This window comes from Syngnathus acus, chromosome 24 (genome assembly GCF_901709675.1).
Source record: "Syngnathus acus chromosome 24, fSynAcu1.2, whole genome shotgun sequence".
In the NCBI taxonomy this organism is placed as follows: Eukaryota; Metazoa; Chordata; class Actinopteri; order Syngnathiformes; family Syngnathidae; genus Syngnathus; species Syngnathus acus.
The window spans coordinates 5,487,001-5,508,932 of record NC_051108.1 but is presented as its reverse complement, the minus strand read 5'-3'; the positions used below and the strand labels follow the sequence as shown (position 1 = coordinate 5,508,932).

At 40.4% G+C, this 21,932-nt stretch overlaps 6 protein-coding genes across 8 annotated transcripts in view; 4 read left to right on the top strand and 2 right to left on the bottom strand.

Moving 5' to 3' along the window:
* cgrrf1 (cell growth regulator with ring finger domain 1) overlaps positions 1 to 3,608 on the top strand; it is a 38,412-nt gene extending 34,804 nt beyond the window's left edge. The window contains exons 1-6 of one of the 2 annotated variants that reach the window (XM_037244240.1): positions 3 to 214; positions 618 to 754; positions 1,890 to 2,067; positions 2,205 to 2,352; positions 2,423 to 2,530; positions 2,633 to 3,608. In XM_037244240.1, the coding sequence (XP_037100135.1) occupies positions 111 to 214; positions 618 to 754; positions 1,890 to 2,067; positions 2,205 to 2,352; positions 2,423 to 2,530; positions 2,633 to 2,950 (993 nt within the window). In that variant the 5' untranslated portion in view covers positions 3 to 110 and the 3' untranslated portion in view covers positions 2,951 to 3,608. Of the gene's footprint in view, positions 1 to 2; positions 215 to 617; positions 755 to 1,889; positions 2,068 to 2,204; positions 2,353 to 2,422; positions 2,531 to 2,632 lie in introns of those variants that run through there. The other variant, XM_037244241.1, reaches the window with a different exon arrangement.
* On the bottom strand, positions 3,607 to 6,593 carry psmc6 (proteasome 26S subunit, ATPase 6). The gene is made up of 14 exons (XM_037244239.1): positions 6,460 to 6,593; positions 5,944 to 6,023; positions 5,790 to 5,829; positions 5,679 to 5,731; positions 5,513 to 5,580; positions 5,193 to 5,307; positions 5,020 to 5,107; positions 4,888 to 4,949; positions 4,700 to 4,823; positions 4,543 to 4,604; positions 4,345 to 4,465; positions 4,199 to 4,279; positions 4,037 to 4,108; positions 3,607 to 3,947 (listed from the first exon to the last, which is right to left on the bottom strand). The coding sequence occupies exons 1-14, from the start codon at positions 6,542 to 6,544 to the stop codon at positions 3,829 to 3,831; spliced, it is 1,170 nt and encodes a 389-aa protein (XP_037100134.1). The 5' UTR covers positions 6,545 to 6,593; the 3' UTR covers positions 3,607 to 3,828.
* A 3,669-nt stretch (positions 6,594 to 10,262) lies between these two features.
* Positions 10,263 to 11,153, top strand: LOC119118173 (N-lysine methyltransferase KMT5A-like). Its single transcript, XM_037244974.1, has 2 exons — positions 10,263 to 10,467; positions 10,533 to 11,153. Exons 1-2 carry the CDS (start codon positions 10,335 to 10,337, stop codon positions 10,934 to 10,936), a joined length of 537 nt encoding a protein of 178 aa, XP_037100869.1. The 5' UTR covers positions 10,263 to 10,334; the 3' UTR covers positions 10,937 to 11,153.
* Positions 11,154 to 11,509: 356 nt separating this feature from the next.
* zfp36l1b (zinc finger protein 36, C3H type-like 1b) lies at positions 11,510 to 15,475 on the top strand. Its single transcript, XM_037244921.1, has 2 exons — positions 11,510 to 11,712; positions 12,755 to 15,475. The coding sequence occupies exons 1-2, from the start codon at positions 11,662 to 11,664 to the stop codon at positions 13,463 to 13,465; spliced, it is 762 nt and encodes a 253-aa protein (XP_037100816.1). The 5' UTR covers positions 11,510 to 11,661; the 3' UTR covers positions 13,466 to 15,475.
* Positions 15,476 to 15,580: 105 nt separating this feature from the next.
* Positions 15,581 to 18,752, bottom strand: rad51b (RAD51 paralog B). Of its 2 annotated transcripts, none has more exons than XM_037245529.1 (10): positions 18,485 to 18,752; positions 18,268 to 18,381; positions 17,852 to 17,956; positions 17,610 to 17,746; positions 17,412 to 17,531; positions 16,995 to 17,178; positions 16,558 to 16,602; positions 16,294 to 16,410; positions 16,142 to 16,220; positions 15,581 to 16,061 (listed from the first exon to the last, which is right to left on the bottom strand). In XM_037245529.1, the coding sequence occupies exons 1-10, from the start codon at positions 18,566 to 18,568 to the stop codon at positions 15,976 to 15,978; spliced, it is 1,071 nt and encodes a 356-aa protein (XP_037101424.1). In that variant the 5' UTR covers positions 18,569 to 18,752; the 3' UTR covers positions 15,581 to 15,975. The 2 variants fall into 2 exon arrangements, with proteins under 2 accessions (XP_037101424.1, XP_037101425.1); XM_037245530.1 differs by having other exon boundaries at positions 16,294 to 16,400; positions 16,560 to 16,602.
* Positions 18,753 to 18,830: 78 nt separating this feature from the next.
* Positions 18,831 to 21,826, top strand: nus1 (NUS1 dehydrodolichyl diphosphate synthase subunit). Its single transcript, XM_037245531.1, has 5 exons — positions 18,831 to 19,358; positions 19,815 to 19,946; positions 20,176 to 20,328; positions 20,746 to 20,845; positions 21,104 to 21,826. Exons 1-5 carry the CDS (start codon positions 18,959 to 18,961, stop codon positions 21,192 to 21,194), a joined length of 876 nt encoding a protein of 291 aa, XP_037101426.1. The 5' UTR covers positions 18,831 to 18,958; the 3' UTR covers positions 21,195 to 21,826.
* Positions 21,827 to 21,932: the final 106 nt, after the last annotated feature.

Sequence of the window (21,932 nt, the reverse complement as noted above, 5' to 3'; positions counted from 1 at the left end):
TCACCTCGAGAGCCACCGTAGTTAAACTTCAAGCTGTCATGGCAGTCGTGAGATGTTCCTGTATTACCATTTTCGAGAATTCGTTTCTTTTAGCGTTTAATTTATAGAAAATGGCAGGAGGTTTCTTAATTACATTGTATGAGTACTCGCCACTCTTCTATATTAGTGTGGTTTCTTTGTGTTTTGTTATTACCGCTGCCTTGGTCCTCGGATGGTAAGTCGTTTCGCTATGATATTTTACACTGTCAACAGAGCAATCGTCGATATGACACAAGTGGTTTGCATGTTTTTTTTGTCCATGGTATGAAGTTTGGGCATCGAACAAATGCATAATTCAACGTTTTCCTTTTTAAGTGTATATTTTCTTTCAGTCACGTGATATATCGTTGATAACATTTCTGACATATCAAATATCTCAGATATCATGTATGGTGATATTGTTGTATTCTGAGCCACATATTTTCACAATATTCAAAGGACTGGTATACTATCAGGATGTATATCATTAATCGAATATTAAATTATTCTTTGTGAAAATATATGATAGTTTACAAAATACAAAAATCAGATTAAACCCAAGCGAGTCACGTAACATTGTTTTGCTTCAATTTATGCAGGGTTGGTTTTGATGTCCCAGTTATCTTGCGTAGCTCTGATGACACCGAGTCCATCCTACCTACTCCCGAAAAGCAAATGGTTCAAGTGACAAATCCTTTTTCCCTCGAGATGGGTTCTGGATCCGCATCTGTTGCAAGTAAGACGTACATTACATACAATTACCAATACGGTCGAACCAGCGCCGCCTGTACTTCCTTCGGAAACTCAGGCGAGCGGGGGCTCCTCCGGCCGTCATGACTACTTTTTACCGCGGCACCATTGAGAGCGTCCTCTCCAGCTGTATTGCTGTCTGGGGTGGCAGCTGCACTGACCAAGACTTGAAGGCCCTGCAGCGCGTAGTGAAAACGGCTAGTAAGACTATTGGTGCTTCTCTCCCCTCCTTGAAGGACATTTACACCTCCCAACTCACCCGCAAGGCGACCAAGATTGTGAGTGATGTGAGTCACCCCGCTCACTGTTTGTTTGAACTTCTGCCCTCTGGGAGGCGGTACAGGAGCCTGCGCTCCCGCACCACCAGACTTTCCAACAGCTTCGTACTCCAGGCTGTTAGGATCCTGAACTCGCTCCCCCTTTCAGCGTAGCGTCCTGTTCTTGCTGTATGCACACTGGCTCGGTTTTGCCCCTCATATTTAATGGGTTATTGGTCTGTTATTTATTCATCGCTCATTTATTTTATTTTATTTATTATTTGTTATTTATGGTTTGTGCTTTCTTGTTTTTGTTTTGTGTCGCCTACTTGTATGTCTCGTCACCGTGGGATGGAGGAAACGGAATTTCGGTTTCTTTGTGTGTCTTGACATATGAAGGGATTGACAATAAAGCTGACTTTGACTTTGACTTGACTTGACTTTGAACCTCCACATTAAGGCACATTCAGTTTGTTTTGATTTGGAGACAAATAGCATGTGAAGTTTATTACCGTATTTTCCGCACTATATGGCGCACCTAAAAACCTCAAATTTTCTCAAAAGCTGACAGTGCGCCTTATAATCCGGTGCACCTTAATTATGGACCAATATTGAGCCACTACGGCAGGCGTGTCCAAATATATGGACTTATATATGGACAAAGTTTTAAAATGGGCCATTCATTGAAGGTGCGCCTTATAATCCGGTGCGCCTAATAGTGCGGAAAATTCGGTAAATTTCATTGGTCATTAAATGATCCGTCCAGTCTTGGAAGTTTACTTCATTGAACTGAGCCCTCGTGGTGATGGCAGGTTAGTGTTAATGGTTTTGTCTGACTTGACATTCTACCATGACATTCTACAGATGGTGTGTGGTTGAAGCCATATTGTTTGGAGCCGTGTATCTTGAGCTGTTTCTGGGGTTGTGATGTCAGTGCCCTGCAGCGAGCATTGCAGGCCCACCAGGGTGTCACCAGGTTGAGCAACCCCCAGCATTTCCGGGAGGCGTTACACGGCTTCTATCATCACTGCCAGAGCATCTAGTATCCTTTCTAAAATTCAGTGCTGCCCATGATAACAAATCAAATATTTCCAGATGATTTTGTTTGTGTTTGGCTTTTTTTTTAGTGAATGCTTTCTGCTTCTGTGATAGTTTGGCTCTTTGACACAATCCTTCTAGTATCAGGAGTGAAGACAGAGAAGAACGCTTCACTTGTATTCCACCTGAACAGGCACTCTCAGATTTTGGCCCATTGCCCAGACAACGCTATCCTCTCGTGGCTGTGTTGACCTTGGCGGAACAAGAAGCTCGAGACACATATAATATTGTGAGTTCTTTGAATGTCACCAATAATATGCATTTAAGGACCCAACTTATTCGAACAAATCTTCTTTCAGGTGGCCAGTGTCACTGTAATTCATGTACCTGATAATAAATACAACCTGTCCTCAAGGATTCTCTTCCAACACCTTCTCACCTCACAGGGGAACATGTACGAATTAAAAGTAGGTTTTCGAACTTCCACTTTGAAATCTAATGCTTGTTTCAGTTTTTTAAATTTTCAAGATCAATTTGAATTGAAATTATTGTCCAATCCGTCCTTGCAGGCTCTTTTTATGTCAGCTAATAGCGGTGGAGAATCTGGTCATCCTACCGACCCGATTGTCCGTCCCAGTGAGCCTGAGGAGGAAGAAGAGACTGGAAAAGAGGTAGAGGATGAGGAAGATGATAAAGGCTTGTCAGAGAGACAGGGCAGAGACTGTGTAGTGTGTCAAAATGCAGCTATCAATAGAGTGTTGCTGCCTTGTAGACATGCTTGTGTGTGTGACAGTTGTTTTTCACACTTTTCACACTGTCCCATATGTAGAGCTTTCATTCAGGAATCATTTGCCCTGACTCTTGGTTCTGCTGCATTTGAACAATGAATTACATAATGCAAAGTAAACCCAAAACAAATTAGTGTCACTATATTGGAATTATTTGATATCATTTAGGTATTGCTTTTCTATGAACATGCTAATGAAAACCTAGTGAGTAAATTAAGATAAGGCTGTAATATTTATGATAGAACTTTATTGGGATTGAGACTGTTTTTATAAATATTTTGTGCTATTTGTGTAGTGAATACACAGCTGTAAATTAGTTCGCATTCTGCCTCCTCCAGCAGTGTTATGTTCATTTATGTCTGAATTAGTCAGCCCCGACTGACAACTGAATAATTGAGCTGGGATAGGCACCAGCAACCCTGTGATCAAGTACAGAAAAAGGATGACGCCTTATAGTTGAATGTATAACCAGTATGATGCATTATTTATTAACCACAGTCAAATCGTATTCAACTCCCATTTTTTTTATTCCAGGTTGGAGATCTGTTTAATTCGTTAAATTGTCAGTAGTGAGTTGACGCAAAAATACTATTTATCTTGCGCATTCATAAGTTTGATGCCGGGTTCTGTTGTATTTACTGTCGTTGGACAAAAACATTCATTTGCACTGAAAACAATGATGTTAATTTTAAACTGTTTCAAATAAAAGCGAAATTATACATTAAAATCTATGGAAGAGGAAAAGAAATAAGAGATGTAAACAGAACGGTTTATTGCCATACCATATATGAAGTTTTTGTTTGTTTTATACAAGTGTTGAACACCAGAAGTGACAAATGGTTTTGTGCTGCGGCCACAAGAGCAAAAATCACTTTGGTAGATGACAATATATTTTATGCAAATGCTGTTCCCACAAACATGAATACATTTTTCTTCTGGCCAAACGTATACAACAGCAAATCCGAAAAAGGTAATATCTATACAGGCTTGTAGTCCAGCTTGGACTCCAGCTTCTTTGAATCTGCCACTTTTCGCACAGCTTTCATGAAGTCTTCTTGTGTGACGTACTCTCTGTCGGCGCGGATGGCAAACAAACCTGCACATATTAAATCCACGTGGATAAGGGGTTATGTTCATAGAGAGGGCTCTTGTAAACAGACAAGCTAATCATGCTGAATGTCTAACCTGCTTCTGTGCAAACATTTCTTAAATCAGCTCCGTTGAACCCGTCCGACAGCTTCACAATGGCTTCATAGTCTGTACGGAAATGCAAAGATTAATTGTCGTTTGTCTCGTGATGATGCATATATAAAAACACAAACATTGGAAAAGTAATATTTTGCTGACCTATTTCGCCATGCTTGGTGATGGGACTGGAGTGGATTTTGAGAATGTCCAGACGAGCCTGTTCATTGGGGAGCTCGATGTCTGTAGAGCAGACATGCATTAGTTTACAAAAAAAAATAAAAAATACAATTCGAAGGGTATCTTACGGATTTTGCGGTCAAGCCGGCCGGGTCGCAACAGGGCAGGGTCCAGAGTGTCGGGTCTGTTTGTTGCCATGATCATCTTGACTCTGTGTAGTGTATCAAATCCATCCATCTGGTTCAGCAACTGTCAAGTAGCACAGCAACAAGCATGTATCACAGCTCATGTCATGAAAAGTCTTGAGGTACTAGTGCCTTATTTACCTCCATCAAAGTCCTCTGGATCTCTCTGTCGGCAGAGGTTCCCTCAGAGAAACGTCGACCGCCTAGCGGAAACAACATAAAACGGTTCGAATTTGACATTTTAAACGTACCCAAATTCAACTACGACACGGGCCAAAACACTATCAGTGTCTCTCACCAATGGCATCAATCTCATCCATGAAGATGATGCAAGGCTGATGGTCCCTGGCATAGTTGAACATCTCTCTGATGAGCCTGGCGCTCTCACCGATGTATTTGTCAACGATGGAGCTGGACACCACCTGCAGGGTAACATCAGCTGAGAAGCTGAACGAATGGCAAGGCAACTTAATAATGACCACTTACCTTGAGAAAGTTACAGTCCAGCTGACTTGCAACCGCCCTGGCCAGAAGTGTCTTCCCAGTACCTACAGGGGCAAACAATAAATGATTGAAATAAAATACAATGACTCATTATAACAAAACATGACTTTTAACCTGGAGGCCCATAGAGCAGGCAGCCTTTTGGGGGGATAATTCCAACTCTCTGGAAAAGCTCGGGATTGGTCAGGGGCAGCTCTATCACCTGCCATAAAATCAAAGCAACATTATTTGTGATGTCGCTTTTGTGACACCTTTTGACACTTATTTGTAGGCAAGTGTTTTTTTACCTCTCTCAGCTCACGGATCTGTTCCGACAATCCACCAATTTCAGAGTAGGAGACGCTACCGGGGTCTTCATGGGACATATTGTACACCAGAGGGTCCACCTCTCGTGGCAGATACCTAAAAAAAAATTTAAACATGATGAGCTCAGACCCATCATACCATTTTGTGTAAGGATCCCTCATTTGTCAAACAGCTCTTACCTCTCGGCTACTACATTTGATAATGAAAACAGTAAATAAGAATTGGGATCTCCAATATTTTTCGGCCAATAAGTGCAGATGGATTTGAAATTACAATCAAATAAGTAAAACATCCAGCCTACCTCATTATAGTCAGCGTAGTCATATCCAAAGCCACTCTGGTGCCTGGCTTCAATTGTGACTTGTCCAACTAGGATAAATAAGAAAATAAACGACATTTTTAAATTTGAGGTGAAGGCGATTAAAAGATCGTGAACCCCCCGACACGAGTATGTGTTGAGTACCTACCTGTCGGCGACATCCAACCACATATCGAGGACCATTTGTGGCCTTGACAATGACTGTAATCAAAACACAAACATTAACATGACATTATGACAAAAATGTAATTTAACTTACATTTCTCTTCTGTCAGCTGTTTGAGGACTTCTCCAATAATCTGCAGACATAGAAGCATTGATGTGGTTATGACTAAAATGTCTTTACCAGTATGTTTCACCAATACAAGACATTAATTATTAGCAGGGTAATATTTACAAATAATACTTCTTACCTGACCAACACTCTGCAGAGCTTTGAGGTCATTCTCTGACTTTTCATACTGTTTAGTTTGTTCTCGAAGCTGTTCTCTCACTGAAAATCAAATAGGATAGAGAACTGCGTTTTAATTTGAAAATAAACACGTAAAGGACTTTTTTTCCCCAACAACTCAAATTAAAAACGACTCCAAGAACAGCTGGCTAGCCGGTTAGCAGTGGTAGAAATGCATGACAAAACACGACAAACTAACGATTACGGTTGTGACGTTATTAACATGTATGTTCATTATTTGCAATTCAACCGGTTTTCGTCAAATTCAACATAACTGGGCTTGTTTATTTCCACGTTAGCATCTCGATATTATAGTGAACTTCCATTCAAATATACTACGATGCTCACTGCATGACAAAGCACTAGCTAGCAAGCCAGCTAACACATACTGGTTGTATGATACTGTAATTTATATAAGCGCAATACACAACGTGTACACTGTCATTAACTTGCCGGTACATGTTAAATTGGATCTTACGTTCTTTTAACCGCCCGTCTACTTCCTTGTGTTCCAATAATTTTTTACGGTAATCTTGCAGCGCTTTCTCCCTGTTGTCCGCCATGATGCCGCAATGGATTCTGGGTATCAGTAGCGTCACTGATTGTTTTTGCGGGTCAGGTCAGCACCAGCAGTGGACTTGGCTGAGCTTTCTCTGCAGCAAAAAAAATCGGAATAATTCATGAATTAAACATACTTTTGCAAATCAATATTTGTTTTGTGTTTATTATACTGTCACGTTGCAAATCAATATTTGCTTTGTGTTTATTATACTGTCACGTTGTATTTTACCATATGGTATTAGTTGCTCATCCCTGCACTAGATAAACGTGTCAAAGCCACCCCTGGAGCTCCGAGGGCCACCCCTGGTACATAAAGTGCCGAAGGCAGCCGCTGAACGACGCCAGGGCAGAGATCCAGGCGATTGGATTGACTTGCATGAGCTCCCGCTGGAGCGCTAACGGGGAAATGTCGCCCTCTGGCGGACACGCCGTTGTAAATGAATGGGAGCAAACGCAATGACACAAGACGGATACCGAGATAGCTAAAGTGTTTTGACAACTATGTGTAGTCGTCAGAAAACAGAAGAAAAACTAAGAATAATAAGTAAACAAGTGTAGTTTTAAAAATGGCTATTTTCTTTTTCAACACAATCATGGAAGGAAATTGTTTTATAATTTATATGACACGGATCAATGCTTTTTTTTTTTTTTTTCAAAAGACGACTGTTTGTGTTATCTAACTGCTCAACATTTCAATTACTTTTTTTTACATAAATTAAATATGTTGGACATGTGCTTTCTCATAGCGGCTAATCACAAGATATCAAAGCAACAGAAAATATGATGCCACAAAGAACACACATATAAGCCCTACCCTAACTGCAGGCTTGCTGGGTGAAAAGGGCTGGTCCTAAGGTTTGCCACAGAGCATTTGGTTTCAAAGGTTTGCCACAGAGCATTTGGTTTCAACGTGACTGGGTTGCTTCACCGGTGAATCAAACTTTTCGCCTAGACTTTTCATTTTCTACAATGGCTGGAAATGCTGAGAAAAAGTAAGATCTTATCTCTTCTTATCACATAATTGATGTATCCTTCACTGGATTATGTCTGTATTCTTAATGTATGAGTTGGAATTGAAAAAAACTAATTCGTTTTGATGACTTGATTGTCAAAAGGTGGCACAAAATTAAATCATTTGAATCCAGAATATATTTTTAAAGTAAATTTAACGTTTTAAACTTTTTTTGTGCAAGTATTAAAAAGGATTGAAATTTACACAAAATGTCATGTCGAATTTACAAAATGTTGATGTAATCATGTGGCTCAAAGTCATAACGTGGCACAAAATAAAATAATCTGAATCCAGAAACATTTTCACCTAAATTGAATATATTGTAGTGGACATTAAGGACCGTGCCTCTCAGCCAGCCGGCATGCAGTTGGAGCGTGTTTATACATTATTTGTTGCGCACATTATTTGTTGCGCAATATTGTCTTTGTGATGTAATTCACTTGTAAGCCGTCTTTGTGATTAAAGACTTGTTTATTACTGTCACACAATGTCCTTAAAATTCAAACGTTTTTACTTTGTTCAACCAGCCTTTTGTGACGTCACAGAGGAAAACCAAAAGCGTCACAGTCCTCTCGTTTTTATTGAGTGGGAGGGAAAGTTGTAGTAGATCTCAGTGAAGCTTGGCAAGGGCAAAGCGGGCTGGTGGTCGGGGACTGAAAGAAAGTCGTACCTGGGCAGAGAACGACACACAAAAGGCAGGTAGGGCGCAGTCTCAATATTGCCCCCTGGAGGTGACGTCGCCTCAGCGCTCACAGGGCGCATGGAAATAAATGCTCCGTCGGCTGCTGGGGGTTTGCATTTTTCGGTTCATTTTGAGGCTAGTAAAGTTTACTAAGAAAAATGTTATGACGAATTTGCTCAACTTTATGTTACTTTCTTCTAGGATGTCCAATCACAACTATATCTACTGTCTGCGGTGTTGTAAGCCACAGGATAACATTTATGTTCACTTGGCCCACAAGTGCATGAAAAACAGCACACGTCAGGAGATTGATGTCGAGGTGCAGCAAGCCAAGGCATCAACCAAACAATGGCTGCGGAATGGCCGTTGCTGGGACTATCTGGACCTCGTCAAGAACATCCCCCACGGGCCCTGCCGTATACGTCTTGTGAAGAAGCTCATAGAGCGGGGCTGTTTCATCCTCAACAAACCACGTGAGTCAGACATGGTCCTGGAACCCGCAGATGCCGCCTCGACCTCTACAGCCACTGATGCTCCAGGCACATCCAACTCGGCAGGTGCGTGGTTCTGCCCACCAACTGTATGTAAAAAGGAACGGAGAAGCTCCTCCTCTGACTCCGACTCCGACAATGATACCAGTGCTCCTTCCTGGAAAAAGTAAGCTCATTAAGAACAAAAAAGAACATAATAATGCATTCTTGTTAAATTTTGATTTTTTTTTTTTTCTCCAATGCTCTACAGAGATCCTTCCATCACCTCTACATCTGTGAAGATTGAAAAGAAGGAGCGATTCAGCGAGACTGCTGTCCGCCTCGTTGACTTTAAAAAGTACCTGTGTGATACCCTGGGTGTTCCAAATTGGCAACAAGAGGTACTTCCTGAATGATCTTTTATTATACACACTCTAATATGTCATCTCCATTTAAAGGTGGACAACGTGTCGCGCTTCCTTCGGTACCTGCAGCCGACCGGGAATGAGCCGACACTGGAGTTCTTGATTAAAATCCGAGAGACTCGAGATTACATCAGCAGTCTGCGGCGCACAGACAGTTCTGCATCAACCATCATTCACGACCTGGAGAATGAGATCAGCTTTGTTCATTACCTGGATACTAGGCGGGATCTCACAACACAGTTAATGACCATCCAAGATGAACTGCAGCAATACAAAGAGTTCCTGCAGAAAATTATAGAGTTATTGACCGGGCCCGAACTGAGAGAAAGGTAAATGTTCCTAGATGTGTTTACGACTACAGTGTGGTATTTCATCAGCATTTATTTTTTTGCGTGTTTGTTTCCAAACACTACAGAATGGCAGGAGGCACCGAGCGTGTCAGAGTTTACCATGGGCTTTCAAGAGCGGAGAAGTTGCACATAGCGAATGTACAGTTAAACGCCTTCCTCCATGTGTTCCCGGTGACCAAAGATGGCCAGCCGCCGTGTAAAAGAGATAGGCTCCAAGCCGGCTTTTCTGCAGGCAGGAAACACTATGACAAATGGCGAGCTCTTCAATTCGCTAAACGACAGAACCATCTTCAGTGTAAGTACTCTCAATTGCAATTAACTATAAATGCGCCATTTATTCAATTCATTAAGTTACTCAAACTGTTTATTTTATTTTATTCATTTATTTAGTTAATATTTATTTAGTTCATATTTATTTATATATTTGTAAATTTATTTACTGTTTATTTTTATATATTTATATTTACTGTGCACCATTTATTTAATTCAGTTTAATTTATTTATTTTATATATTTTTAAATGTATTGTTTATTTTTATATATTTATATTTACTGTGCACCATTTATTTAATTCAGTTTAATTTAGTCAATATTTATTTATTTAATATTTATTAATCTATATATTTATTTTTAAATGTATTTACTGTTTATTTTTATATATTTGTATTTACTGTGCACCATTTATTTAATTCATGAAGTTACTCAAACTGTGCAATTTATTTACTGTGGACAATGATTGAAAAGTTGCTCTCATTTCTATCTTTTCAGCTCACTTTGTTCTAAAGAAACCAACCAAGCGGCAAGTGGAGAGGGTGTTGAAAAAGGAGGGCTGGACAGTGAATTGTCCAAAGGCGATGGATATTGTGAAGAACTGGAAACCATCCCCCAGATTGATGCTGGAGACAGACCCAAGAATCAGCACACATGTTACTCACCAGGACTGGAGAGGGCTGGTGATCACAAATTTCTTGGGAGGAACACGGCTGGGTAAGTTTATCCAAGTGTCACTTTTTTGGATGGAACTCACGATTGCGTCTTTTTTTTTTTTACAGGTGTGGCTACAATGGCGCACTTCTACAAAGGTGACATCGTCTGCGACTATCACGGGAAGCTGATCACAGCCGAGGAGGGGGAAACCATGATGAAAGAGCAAAACATCCAGCCCGGCTTGCTCTTCTTTTTTAAGGTTGGTGGGAAGCATCTATGTATCGATGCGCATACCTCCCCGTGTGAGTGCCACCCCGAAAGGGAAACATTTGGCCGGCAAATTAATAATTCGAGGAAGCAGCCTAATCTCAAAGCCAAGCAACGCACAGTGATTGTGGATGGCCAGAAGCAACACATCATCCTCTTCAAGGCCATAAAGGACATTGGTGTCAGTGAAGAAATCCGTTTTGATTATAGCAAAAACTTGCTTCAGGTTGAAGGACTGGACATGGAGTGGCAGGAGGATTAGGACAGGATATCTCTGTACTGTGTAAATAGTTTGATCTTAATTCTCTTTTAGATAAGGATCGAAAACTTAATTTTGAATGAAGCATGTGATCCGTGCAAAGTTAGAAGCAATAATAACGATATGAATGATAATCATCACCAGCATCATCCAATATAATAATCATAACCTTGATCTTTAAAGTCCATCAAAATGGCTCATGTTTTATGCAACACTTTTAACCCTGTTTGTCTGCATGAATAAATTCAATTCGATATTAAAATTGATTTGTTAATTCCTTTGTTTTCTCTGCCTTTCTGTTTAACCTACACGGTACATTTACTATGGCAATATAAGCACAATAATTTGTATGTCTATAAATTTTGTAGGAGCATATATGGGCAAATCAAAAGAACTTTTGTGTTAAGTCTCTTTTAATAAGCAGATTTGAAACTAAATGGCAAATGTATTTTACCAGAAGCATTTCCGTTAAAATTGAGAGAAAATTTTGATATTTTCATTTCGACGCCCCTGCTTAGACCATTCAAGGTTCGGCCTCTAGAGGCGCTATTTCCTCCCGGGCTGCTGCGTGCAGCGTCGCAGCCGGAAGGCCGCCGCCACGGTAGCTGCCTGCTGAAAAGGAACTGCGCAGCGCGGCTGCTTCAGGAAAGGGGCTGTCTGCGGGGAAGCCAGCACACAAACCTGGACTTTTACAAATAACCACCACCTCCTCGTAAACATCTCCTAAGATGACAACGGCCAGCATTTCTCCTCTTTTCGACAGTGAATTTTCCGACAAGGTAAATGAAAGCTATGCGCGCATCGAGTTTAGAACAAACATGCTAACGTTAGCATTGACACTTTGCTGTCAACTAGAATGAAAGTCCGGTTTCAAAACGGACAAAAAATTTTTTTACACGCGGTTACGCTTTACGTTTCCAAAATAAGGTAAGCACAACCATTAATATCTGCTGGTCGCTTCAGTGTGTAATCTTTACGCAAAGTTTGCAATATCACATCAGATGACATGAACAATGTTTTTGGCGCTAAATATTTTTTCGTCAGTGTCGTGCAAAGTTCAACTTTATTAACATTATGGCCGAGAAACTAAAACGAGTCACAAGTGTTGCAAGTTAATTGACTGCCAGTGTCCAGCTGTTTAAACAACGCTAGTGTGACGTAACAATTCATTTTTTGCTGTCATTTGTAGTCTCATCAATAGTGGGCGAGGTAACATTGCCAATTTATTTATGGCCACTACGATTTGAGCATAAATTGCATTTTTTTTGTCACTTCGAAGGTGATATTTTGATTGTGATTTATCACCTTAATTCGTTGATATTTATACGGATTTTTCCCGCTAATTTTTTTAATTAAAAAAAAAAAAATGTTACCCTCAAACACAAACCCAACTTTCTCGGGCTATAAAATTCAAAGTGGTTTATTTGCTAAAAAAAATAATTAAGCTAATCAATTGGGATATTAATGATTTTTTCTTTGGCATGTATTCAATGCAAAATAGGTTGAACATGATTTGCAAATCACTATTATTTATAACGCAACGCCCCAACTTAAATAGAATTGGGTTTGCATTTAATTGACAAATAAACAAACAATAAATCTACCGGTCGGATTTGTGTAAGTGGAGGAAGTATTGACTCATGCTGTCTGATACTTTACGCAACCATTAAGAGGCAGCCTGGAGCCCCAACGAATACTATTTGTTGACTGTCAGTCCTGCAACAACAAACACAGATGTCATGCAGTGACCAGGAAGTCAGGCCCTTGTCTATGCTGCCATTTCTAATCTCTTGTTTCCCCATCTTGGCATTCCGCTCCCAGACCAAGATGTTGAACTACAACCAGGTGTGTGCCGGCGCTGGCAGCCATGTCAATTCAAGCCGTTACAAGACAGAGTTGTGCCGGCCCTTTGAGGAGAACGGCTCCTGCAAATATGGAGACAAGTGCCAGTTTGCCCACGGCATGCACGAGCTGCGTAGCCTGACCCGCCACCCCAAGTACAAGACTGATCTGTGTCGTACTTTTCACACCATTGGATTCTGTCCTTACGGCCCGCGCTGCCACTTCATCCACAACCCTGAGGAACGCCGTGGGCCCCCGGCATTCCCGGCCTTCAACAAAATGGGGGGCCCTCGCCTCCAGCACAGTTTCAGCTTCGCGGGCTTCCCCAGCTCCAGCAGCTCACAAGATAGCCCCACCTCGGTCACCCCGCCTCCCACTCGCTCCACGGAAGACCTGACCGAGTGGTCCAGCAATCCGTTCACCGACTCAAGGCAAGAGATTAGCAGCCTGTTTGGCCCCAGTTGGGGGCCCCCTTCTGCCTGCGAGCCTCAGCTTCCAGCCCCACTCTCCCCCACCATCCCTTGCTTTTTCCAGCCAGCCTCAGAGGGCCCTTCTAGCCCTCTCAGCTCTTTGTCTGACCAGGAGGGTTACCAGAGCAGTCTTGGCAGTCAGAGTGATTCCGAGTCCACCCTCCTGGATGCATCCCGCCGGCTTCCCATCTTCAGCAGGCTCTCTGTTTCTGATGATTAAGATGATTTCTTTATGGAGTGAAAAGAGGAAGACCGCTCTCCTCCTCCTCCCCTCACTTCACAGCTCTGTTTACAGAACGACTGGGATCACAAAATCAGATGCCTTTTGACAATTTCACCTTTTTTGTACCCCTTTCAATTGAATCGATTTAACAAAATGAACAATTACTAACCCAGTATCGTGTCCATGCGCAATGCCCCCCCGGCTGGTGCCATGTTGAAATGAATGTGAACCATTGTGGAATGTAGCTCCGATTATAAAGCAGTAAAACGCACACTCTGCATTGGAAGCAGCAGTAATGAGCGAGGGCAGCGTGTGAGCTGCATGTGTTGCAGTGTTGCCATTCTCCAGGCAGCCATTGCCTGTTGCCACGACTTTTTAAACCTCCCTCTTAAAGCTCAGTGTTTAATTTATGAGGATCAGCTTAGTGAACAAGAGGACATCAGTGGAGATTATATTGTTTCTTTCTTTGTGTGTGTGTGTCTGTTCAAGCCAACAATCCTCCTCACCAAACCTTGTTTCTTTAAAAACAAATGCTGAGGCTGCAATCCTGTAGATGTATCGTGAATGACTACCATCGAGCATCATTTACGTCGATTTCCGAGGAATTTGATTTGATACTTGCGTCACTAGTAGTTGCCATGGCTTATGTTTTGATGAATTTTTTGATCACTGAGCCCCCGTGATGTCTATAAGAGGTGGGCGTGTCATGGTAAGCAGAAGGTACAGCCTCTTAGTTTTCATTGAAGTCTCATTCCTACATTTTGAGCAATCGCTTATGGTCTCTCATTCATTGAGGAGACAGAGAGACCCTGTCTTAGTCGATGTCTTTGTCAGCCCAAGTGCTTTGGTTGATTCCCCATGTTCATATCTATTGTATATTTATATTAGTATCATTATTATTATTATTGTCTAGTTTATTCCATAAAGCCCTAAGCGTATAGGCTTTGGTTGTCACTGCTTATTTAACAATTTCTATTTATTTCTGATCTTAAGCATTTTTACGTTGTATTTATCTGTTGACGGAATAATAGTATATATTTTCTTTTGTTAAATTATGATCTTCCATAATCGTAAGATTGTGAAACCAATTTTCTTTTTTTTCTTTTTTTCTACAGTAATATATTACACTGCAATGACATTTGGTTTTGTTCTACTTTGTTTTGGAAAATTAATCTCAATTGAAAGCAAAGTGTAGCATTTTTATTTATTTATCTCTTGCTCCTCCCATGTGTTGGACTCCAGGTGGATTTTTTTTTTTTTTTTTTTGAGCAGTCTGAAGGCACAAATGTCTCAGTCATGAGCACATTGTGCAGGTGGTGTTCAGGCTCTATTACCACAGTTGGAAGTTTGCACTAAATATTTGGGAAAACATTCTTGTGCCTCTTGACATGAATCTACAATCGAGAACAATATCTTATACATTTGCTAACAGAGGTTGTATAGACGGTAAAGTGACCAATGCTAGAGAATTTTTATTTTATTTTAAATGAGTCCAGTTTACTTCACCACCTGCATTGGCAAATGCTGCTTAGTGTTCTAAGCCTCTAGAATGTAGACTGGTTTTGCAACAATCCTGTCCTCATATCAGTCATTTTGAATCGGGATTTATGTCATGTGATGCATCTCGGAGTCAGTCAGGTGATTAGAGAAACATCTCAGCTAATATTGAGAGTAAAACAAGCTTGCCTTTTTTTTCCTCCTCACTCCCGCACAGACGTACTAGCACTTTTTGTCTCGATAATGATGATGTAGATGATGATGTAAAGGTTATTTTTGACCACTCTTTCCCATGAAGTGCCTAAAAAAAAAATACATTCCAGGTTTCCCAATTTTCGTGCCTTCCTATTTTTATGGTATGAATGCTAAAAACCTAAAATGTATTCCTGTAGGTAAGAGGTTAACAGCATTGGAATTCAGCTGCTGCTGTTCACTACAGTAGTGTCTTTAATGGTTTATTTTGTGATGACAGATTGCAGTTAAAACCAATAAAAATTTGTTTATATTGGACGTACGAGTGTGTTTGTGAACGTTCAAAGGTTGTCCTGATAATACAAACATTGGCTGACCCTCAATGTACTGATCATTTAAATGAATCACAATATTAGGCACACCAAGTTTTAATTGACATTTTATTTGAATGAGCTACACAACACCCTTGAATGAAAAGTGTATGTGCCTCCAAATGGTCAAAAGAAATATGCAGCCAGACAAACAAGAAGGAAGGGTCACAAATGACTCCATTGTTACCTAATTGACAAACCCTGAAGGCCCCCCACCCCCACCATGGGAGCTGAAGTCATGGGAATGGGCACCATAGTAACAGCCTGTCGAAGCCTGTTAATGATCTGAGCACCATGAGTTGTTTTGTCCTGACCATAACCAGTCAATCTCCTTCCTTCATCCTCAATTTCTTTCCATAGAGGACATTTTTTTCATATCAGTGATTGGCGAGACGACTATTGCATTATAACTGTGGTCATAACTTTTACTGGACTTGGAGCATCCACTCAGGTTGTATCGAAGTTGATCGCAGTTCTCACTCTGATAGCCTGGAGGCTGGGATCAGTTCCTTCATAAAATGTCTCATCATTTCCTACAACACAGTGAACAAATTGCATATCAGCAGTCGAAAACGCTGTCAAGCACAGAAAAAAAAAAAAAAAAAAAAATCACCATTGATACAGATTCCTTCCTTCTCGATTGTGTAGTTCAACACAGCAAAGGGAGCCACAGGTGACTTGGCGACCAATAACTGGATAGAAATACGGTCTCATAGAATGAAAAATTAATTAGCAAAGGTATAGGATTATAATTTAGAATCCCACCTGTCTCTTAAATCCATCAAGATATTGAATGATAAAACGTGTGTTGACAATGTGACTCCATGTGTTTCCCAAAGCTGCTGTCACAAAGCCTGAATCCCCTTCATTAGCTGAAAAAGGCAAATAAATGCACATTGCCTCTTGAATTAGTTTATTTAGTGTGAAATGTTGATAAATTGGTTGGGTTTATAAATAAATAAATGTCCTCCTGACAAAATAGAAGGAAAATACTTTAAAAAATGTTCCTGCTGTTCCTGCTCAGCACTCACCTTGATGCCCTATGTGAGTTGTGATCTGGTTAGTTAGGACTACCTGGGGAAAGAAAACAAATTCCAAAATCTATTAAAAGTGGTCAAATATGTCATATTGTTGAATATAATTCAATTCATCACAGCTTTCCATAAATGGATCTTTATTGATTTATTCATAAAAAGCTTTGGTAGCTCATTCTCAGAACAGCAGCTGTTGGGCGATATGAATATTTACTCATTTTGCCTGAGGACCAACTCAGAAAATTATGTAATTGTATTGCATTTAGGACTAATGCTATTGCAAAACCCTACTGACATCTAGTGGTTATTATATGGTATTACATTTGCAGAGATTGTGATAAAAATGTGATGGATCACTGACATGCATTGTTAGAAAAAAAATAAAATAAAAACTCACCCCGTTACCATTGCAGAACAATGTGTAGTACTTACGGGTATGTTAAACTGATGGGCCAAATATTTGAGGATGGAAGCTTCTTTTCCCAGCAGGTTGCTACGGTGCACCAGGTTGCCAGGTAACGTTGTGTCAAATTCCTTTCTAACCACTGAAGCGACTGAATCGAGGATTATCAAGCCCGCTCTGGTTGAGATGATGATCTCCTCCAATCTCTCCAGTCTGGCAATTAAAATAGATGCGTTTGGAATGTGATATTCTGTAAATCTCCGTGTTTTGTGCAACACAAAATATACAGCACTGTAAATTGAATTTCCTGTTGGGGGAATTATAATGAGATTAATCGATTGGATCGTAATAAGAAACTCGTGATTTTTTTTTAATCTACTGACATGAATAACAACGTTGAGAATGGTTTCACTTGTCAAAATAAAAGTCACTCTGGTATGACGTACCTACAGAGGACATCCTGGCAGGTCATCTCCCTGAAGATGTGGACCCTACCTGCCATCTGCAGGACTTTCTCCTTAGAGCTGAAGTAGTCTGGGAACTTATTCTGTGCAATCTCCACCAGCCTTAGACCAAACACAGTAAATTTGATCACTAGATAAGTTGTCATGCTAACTCCTTTGTCAGCTGACTCAATATGTAACCTTTCAGCAGAGAACGCAGACTCTGTGTCAATGTAGATGACACTGCGGTCCAAGCCACCCAGTTCCTTAGGCAGAGTAGCCACAACGCTCAGCATCAAACAAAATTGAGTTTTCCCACAGCCAGATGGTCCTGTTACCTGCAAAGAGTATCGTAATCAGCATCTACAGTATTTGTTTTCTATTTACTCTTATTTGTTTGATCTGCAGATTTTATTTATCTACTGTTTATTTCTTTGGTGCACCTCTGCAATGGTTCCACATGGAAGACCTCCTCGAAGCACTTTGTCCAGAGGAGGTATTGAAGTCGAGAAGCAAGAATCGGAACGACGTTTCCAAATCTCCCAGACCTGTCAGAAAAAAAGTTTTAAAGTATCACAACAGTATTAATTTTGTTTTGTTCAATGTGCTCACTGTTACCATGAGTGTAGTTTGTAACCATCGATATCATTAGGGATTATGAATCGGGTGATGATTCCATACACGATAGCTCCTCATGTAGAGTCCATTTGCTTTAAACTGAGATTAATAAAGACATTCCCTCATATTTGGAGAAAGTCTGTTGATTTGTGAGTGCAATTGTATCAATACCCAAGAGTGTGAGTGCCAAAACACTCTCTTATTGGTAACTAATATAAACTGGGGGTTCTTTTGCACTCACCGTGGTGAGTGGGGGAGCAATGACCTTGCTCACGGTCTGCAACAACTCCAAAGTTTTCTGGTAACTCAATCCTGCAGCATACATCACTTCAAAAGCAGTGTGTGTCAACAGATCCTGAGTGAGATATGTAAGTTTTCATTAATGCACATCATACTAGTATTACTACTATTACTACAAAGAAATAGCATTACAAGAGAATGGGTCAAATGAAACGTACCTGACAGTTTTCTATTTTATGTCGTTTAAGTTGTTCGCATAACTCAGGAGAAATTCCGGTTCGCTTTAATGCTCTTGACGCCATTATTATATTTTTGGAATACAGTTTTTTTTTATTTTCAACCCATTCTAATATTTAACCGGTTAAAGCAAATAACACTACGATGAGTGCGTCACTGGTCTTCTTCGTTTCATATTGTATTTCCTTGATTGATACGAGACGAATAAAATCGGCGGTCAGAAAATTGAATGTGTCGAAAATACGGCCCCTTTTTTGTAAATGACGTCACGTGCGTCTCAACCAATCCGCGGATTACGTGTCACACGCTGAGGGTTCAGAGGTCAGAGGTTGACAGCGAGAAAGCAAGATGGCGGCAGGGGGGTGACATCGGCAGTGATTTGTCAACCAGTAATTTACGTAGACAAAATAGACTTATAATATCCTTAGCAATTTTAGAATTAGTAAAGGATATTAATGGCGCTGTTGTACAGCCTATTCTGGCGGCTCTTGCTGTTCCTTCTTCACAGCAACAGAGCACTCGTCTCCTGGTTCCGTGTGCGGCTTCGGAACTGGAAGGGGCTGTTGTGGGAGCGGGCGATGGCCACATTGCTACTTCCAATGGCCATGGCTGGCTTCCAGGACCATCGGAGGAAGTTAAATCATAACCCCGACGCGAATGGGACTGCTGGTAACGGAAACTGCACTTCTAATAGCCGGCACCGGTGGCTGACTGACGGCAGGTCTTTGGAGAAGTTGCCGAGCCACATCGGCCTGTTAGTAGCTGAAGAGGAGCCCAGCTACACGGACATTGCCAACGTAGTTGTGTGGTGTATGGCTGTTGGTATATCCTATGTCAGCATCTATGATAACCACGGTAAACAACTTACACTTAATGTGTACTATTATGTAAATGTATCTCCTAAAGAGCTACTGATGTGATGTGTGGCTGACCAATTGTTGACACTAAACTCCCTCTTAAGCATTTCTTATCACCAAATGTTGTCATAAATTCGACACAAACAAAAAATTACCATTCTAAATTCATGTGGATGGATACCAGTACTGAAAAGATACAATGGCAAAAACGTAAAACATCTCTTAAAATAGATGACAGAACATGAACTTAAATATCTTTAATTAATTTGAAATAACTTGAAGTCATTATAAAAATATCAACCTCTTGATCAAATACCATAAATGTTGACAGACGGTCTATTACGGAATGTTTTCAAACAAAAATAAAAAGGTTCTGAGATTTGTAGCCTTGCTTGAAATCAAAAAATCACTTGAAAGAACAAATATTGACACTTTTTTTTTTTTTTTTTGCCAGGTATACTCAGGAAGAATAACTACCGTCTACTCGAGGTGATTTTGACACAACAACAGCATCTCCTCGGAACAGAGGGCTCCAAATACAATGTGGAGTTCCTGAGCGATTGCACCGACAAACAACATAATAATGGTAAGTCCCTGCTCCAGTCCCTTGGTGATGACACACTGCATTACGCAATGGTGTACACAATCTTTTATTACCCCACATATTCTGGGGGAAAGTTAAATCAATGAAAATAAGAGGTCAAAGGTGGTATCGGAAGCTTTATTCAGTCTGCATGCTTTTTTATGCCCTGAATAACCTTTGGTAAAAGACAATCACATCAATTCAAGTGGAAAATGTTTGTGTGTGTTTTCAGTGCTCTCATGCAAGCCAATAGTGAAGGTGTTGGCACCAGAAGATGGGAAGCAGAGTATTGTTCAAGCTGCACAGCAACTCTGTCGTTCTGTGGAAAACAAAGAGAGGAGCTCTAAAGATATCACCGTCTCTATGCTAGATGCACTGCTCAGAGGTAATATTTTTATTTATAACCTTAAAGGAATTCCTTTTCATAAACTGCTTCATATCGTATAACTAGTGTCATATCATACATTCAATATTCAACATACGCTTGTGTTGCCCCCGCACCCAAAAAAATTCATAAATACACTGTCGTTCAAATGTTTGGGGTCACTTTTGTGTTTTCCATGAAAACTAACATTCATATTCAAAATGAGAGAATTTTGGAGAGAAAAACAACAACATTCATCTGTTTGAACATTATTCTTGGTATTGTATACAATTTAATATAGAATAATGATTTGCAAAGCACAGTATTGTTTTTATTTATGATATACACAGCGTGAGACTTCTTATCATTAGATTTTAATTTTATGAATAACATAACCCAACATATAGTATGACAAGCCCCCCTATGTTGATTTCCCAGAGTCAAAGAATATTCCAGATCCAGAGTTGGTGGTGAAGTTTGGTCCTGTCAACAGCACTTTGGGCTTCCTGCCCTGGCACATCAGACTCACAGAATTCATGTAAGACATTTTTTTTTTTTTTTTTCATTAAACTATGCATCCATCAAATATTTATTATAACTCACAAATCCAATCAATTGTCTCCACACTTTGCCCATTTTAGCGTTGTATTCTGATATTTTAACTTAATTTGTATGTAAAGCCAATTGATGGACATGTTTCTAGTATTTAAGTAAAATCCACAGTAATTCCATATTGTATTGCAAATACTTTTACTGCATATATTCTTCTTGGATTCTAAGTATCCGCCTTTTTCAGCTCCCTGCCGTCGCACCGAAACATCTCTTATGAGGACTTATGGGATGCCCTACAACGTTATGGTGAATGTCAGCAGCGCATGGGCCAGTGACGTACAGGCCGGTCTCAAATTCATCACAAAAGACAAGTTCAGGGGTTCACACTTTCAAGACAAGGAGGCTTGAGTAAGACTGTGACCTCTCATGCCTCCGTCATGACTTGAACCCCCTGTGTCCCACATTCTGGGCTTCTCCTGGATTGATGCAACAGTGAACAAAGCCAGGAGTCAGAGTCGATCGCTCACTTCCTGCCACCAGCTACTACAATAAACTGAAATTCCAGGGCCTCTGCAGCATGTTCTTTGAGCCAAGAGAAAATAGCCCTCTGTGGCACGTAACATGATGAGAGGACTGTCTGTCCTCTGTGTCTCTCTCACTGCTGGAATTCAATCTCCAGCTGCTGTTTGTCACCGAGGACTTCATTTTGCAGAAACAGAATATGAAACCAGGCTTTGTGCCACGCTGTTGAAATCCAGCTTAATTTTAGAGGGAAATTATTCAAAACATGAGAGGAAGTGGTGCTAAGGGATAGAGTGATTCATTGTGTCAATTGAAGAAGTTCATGTGGCTCTGTGTGTTCATGCTCTAGGTCATTGTGTTAAAGTATGGTTCAAGCAATTTTTACTTAAGGCTTCACCTTGACTGACCAGACCTCTGAAATAAAGAAATGCACTGTTTTTCTTTTTGTATTGCTTGTGTGCTTTTGCTTGACCCATAATGACACTTCAGCTCTATAACAAAAATATCATTTTAACTATGGACAAAAATGTGCACATAGTGGAAATCAGAGT

Coding starts and splice junctions, on each gene's coding strand:
- LOC119118173 (XM_037244974.1), top strand. CDS start 10,335: ATGGATATTGTGAAGAACTGGAAACCATCCCCCAGATTGATGCTGGAG. Junction 10,468..10,532: donor CTTGGGAGGAACACGGCTGG/GTAAGTTTATCC, acceptor TTTTTTTTACAG/GTGTGGCTACAATGGCGCAC.
- psmc6 (XM_037244239.1), bottom strand. CDS start 6,544: ATGGCGGACAACAGGGAGAAAGCGCTGCAAGATTACCGTAAAAAATTA. Junction 5,732..5,789: donor ACAGCTGACAGAAGAGAAAT/GTAAGTTAAATT, acceptor TTTTGATTACAG/TCATTGTCAAGGCCACAAAT. Junction 4,280..4,344: donor CCGGCTTGACCGCAAAATCC/GTAAGATACCCT, acceptor TCTGCTCTACAG/ACATCGAGCTCCCCAATGAA.
- zfp36l1b (XM_037244921.1), top strand. CDS start 11,662: ATGACAACGGCCAGCATTTCTCCTCTTTTCGACAGTGAATTTTCCGAC. Junction 11,713..12,754: donor ACAGTGAATTTTCCGACAAG/GTAAATGAAAGC, acceptor TTCCGCTCCCAG/ACCAAGATGTTGAACTACAA.
- rad51b (XM_037245529.1), bottom strand. CDS start 18,568: ATGGCGTCAAGAGCATTAAAGCGAACCGGAATTTCTCCTGAGTTATGC. Junction 18,382..18,484: donor ATAAAATAGAAAACTGTCAG/GTACGTTTCATT, acceptor TATCTCACTCAG/GATCTGTTGACACACACTGC. Junction 17,957..18,267: donor TTGCTCCCCCACTCACCACG/GTGAGTGCAAAA, acceptor TTTTTCTGACAG/GTCTGGGAGATTTGGAAACG.
- nus1 (XM_037245531.1), top strand. CDS start 18,959: ATGGCGCTGTTGTACAGCCTATTCTGGCGGCTCTTGCTGTTCCTTCTT. Junction 19,359..19,814: donor CAGCATCTATGATAACCACG/GTAAACAACTTA, acceptor TTTTTTTGCCAG/GTATACTCAGGAAGAATAAC. Junction 20,329..20,745: donor GCTAGATGCACTGCTCAGAG/GTAATATTTTTA, acceptor TTGATTTCCCAG/AGTCAAAGAATATTCCAGAT.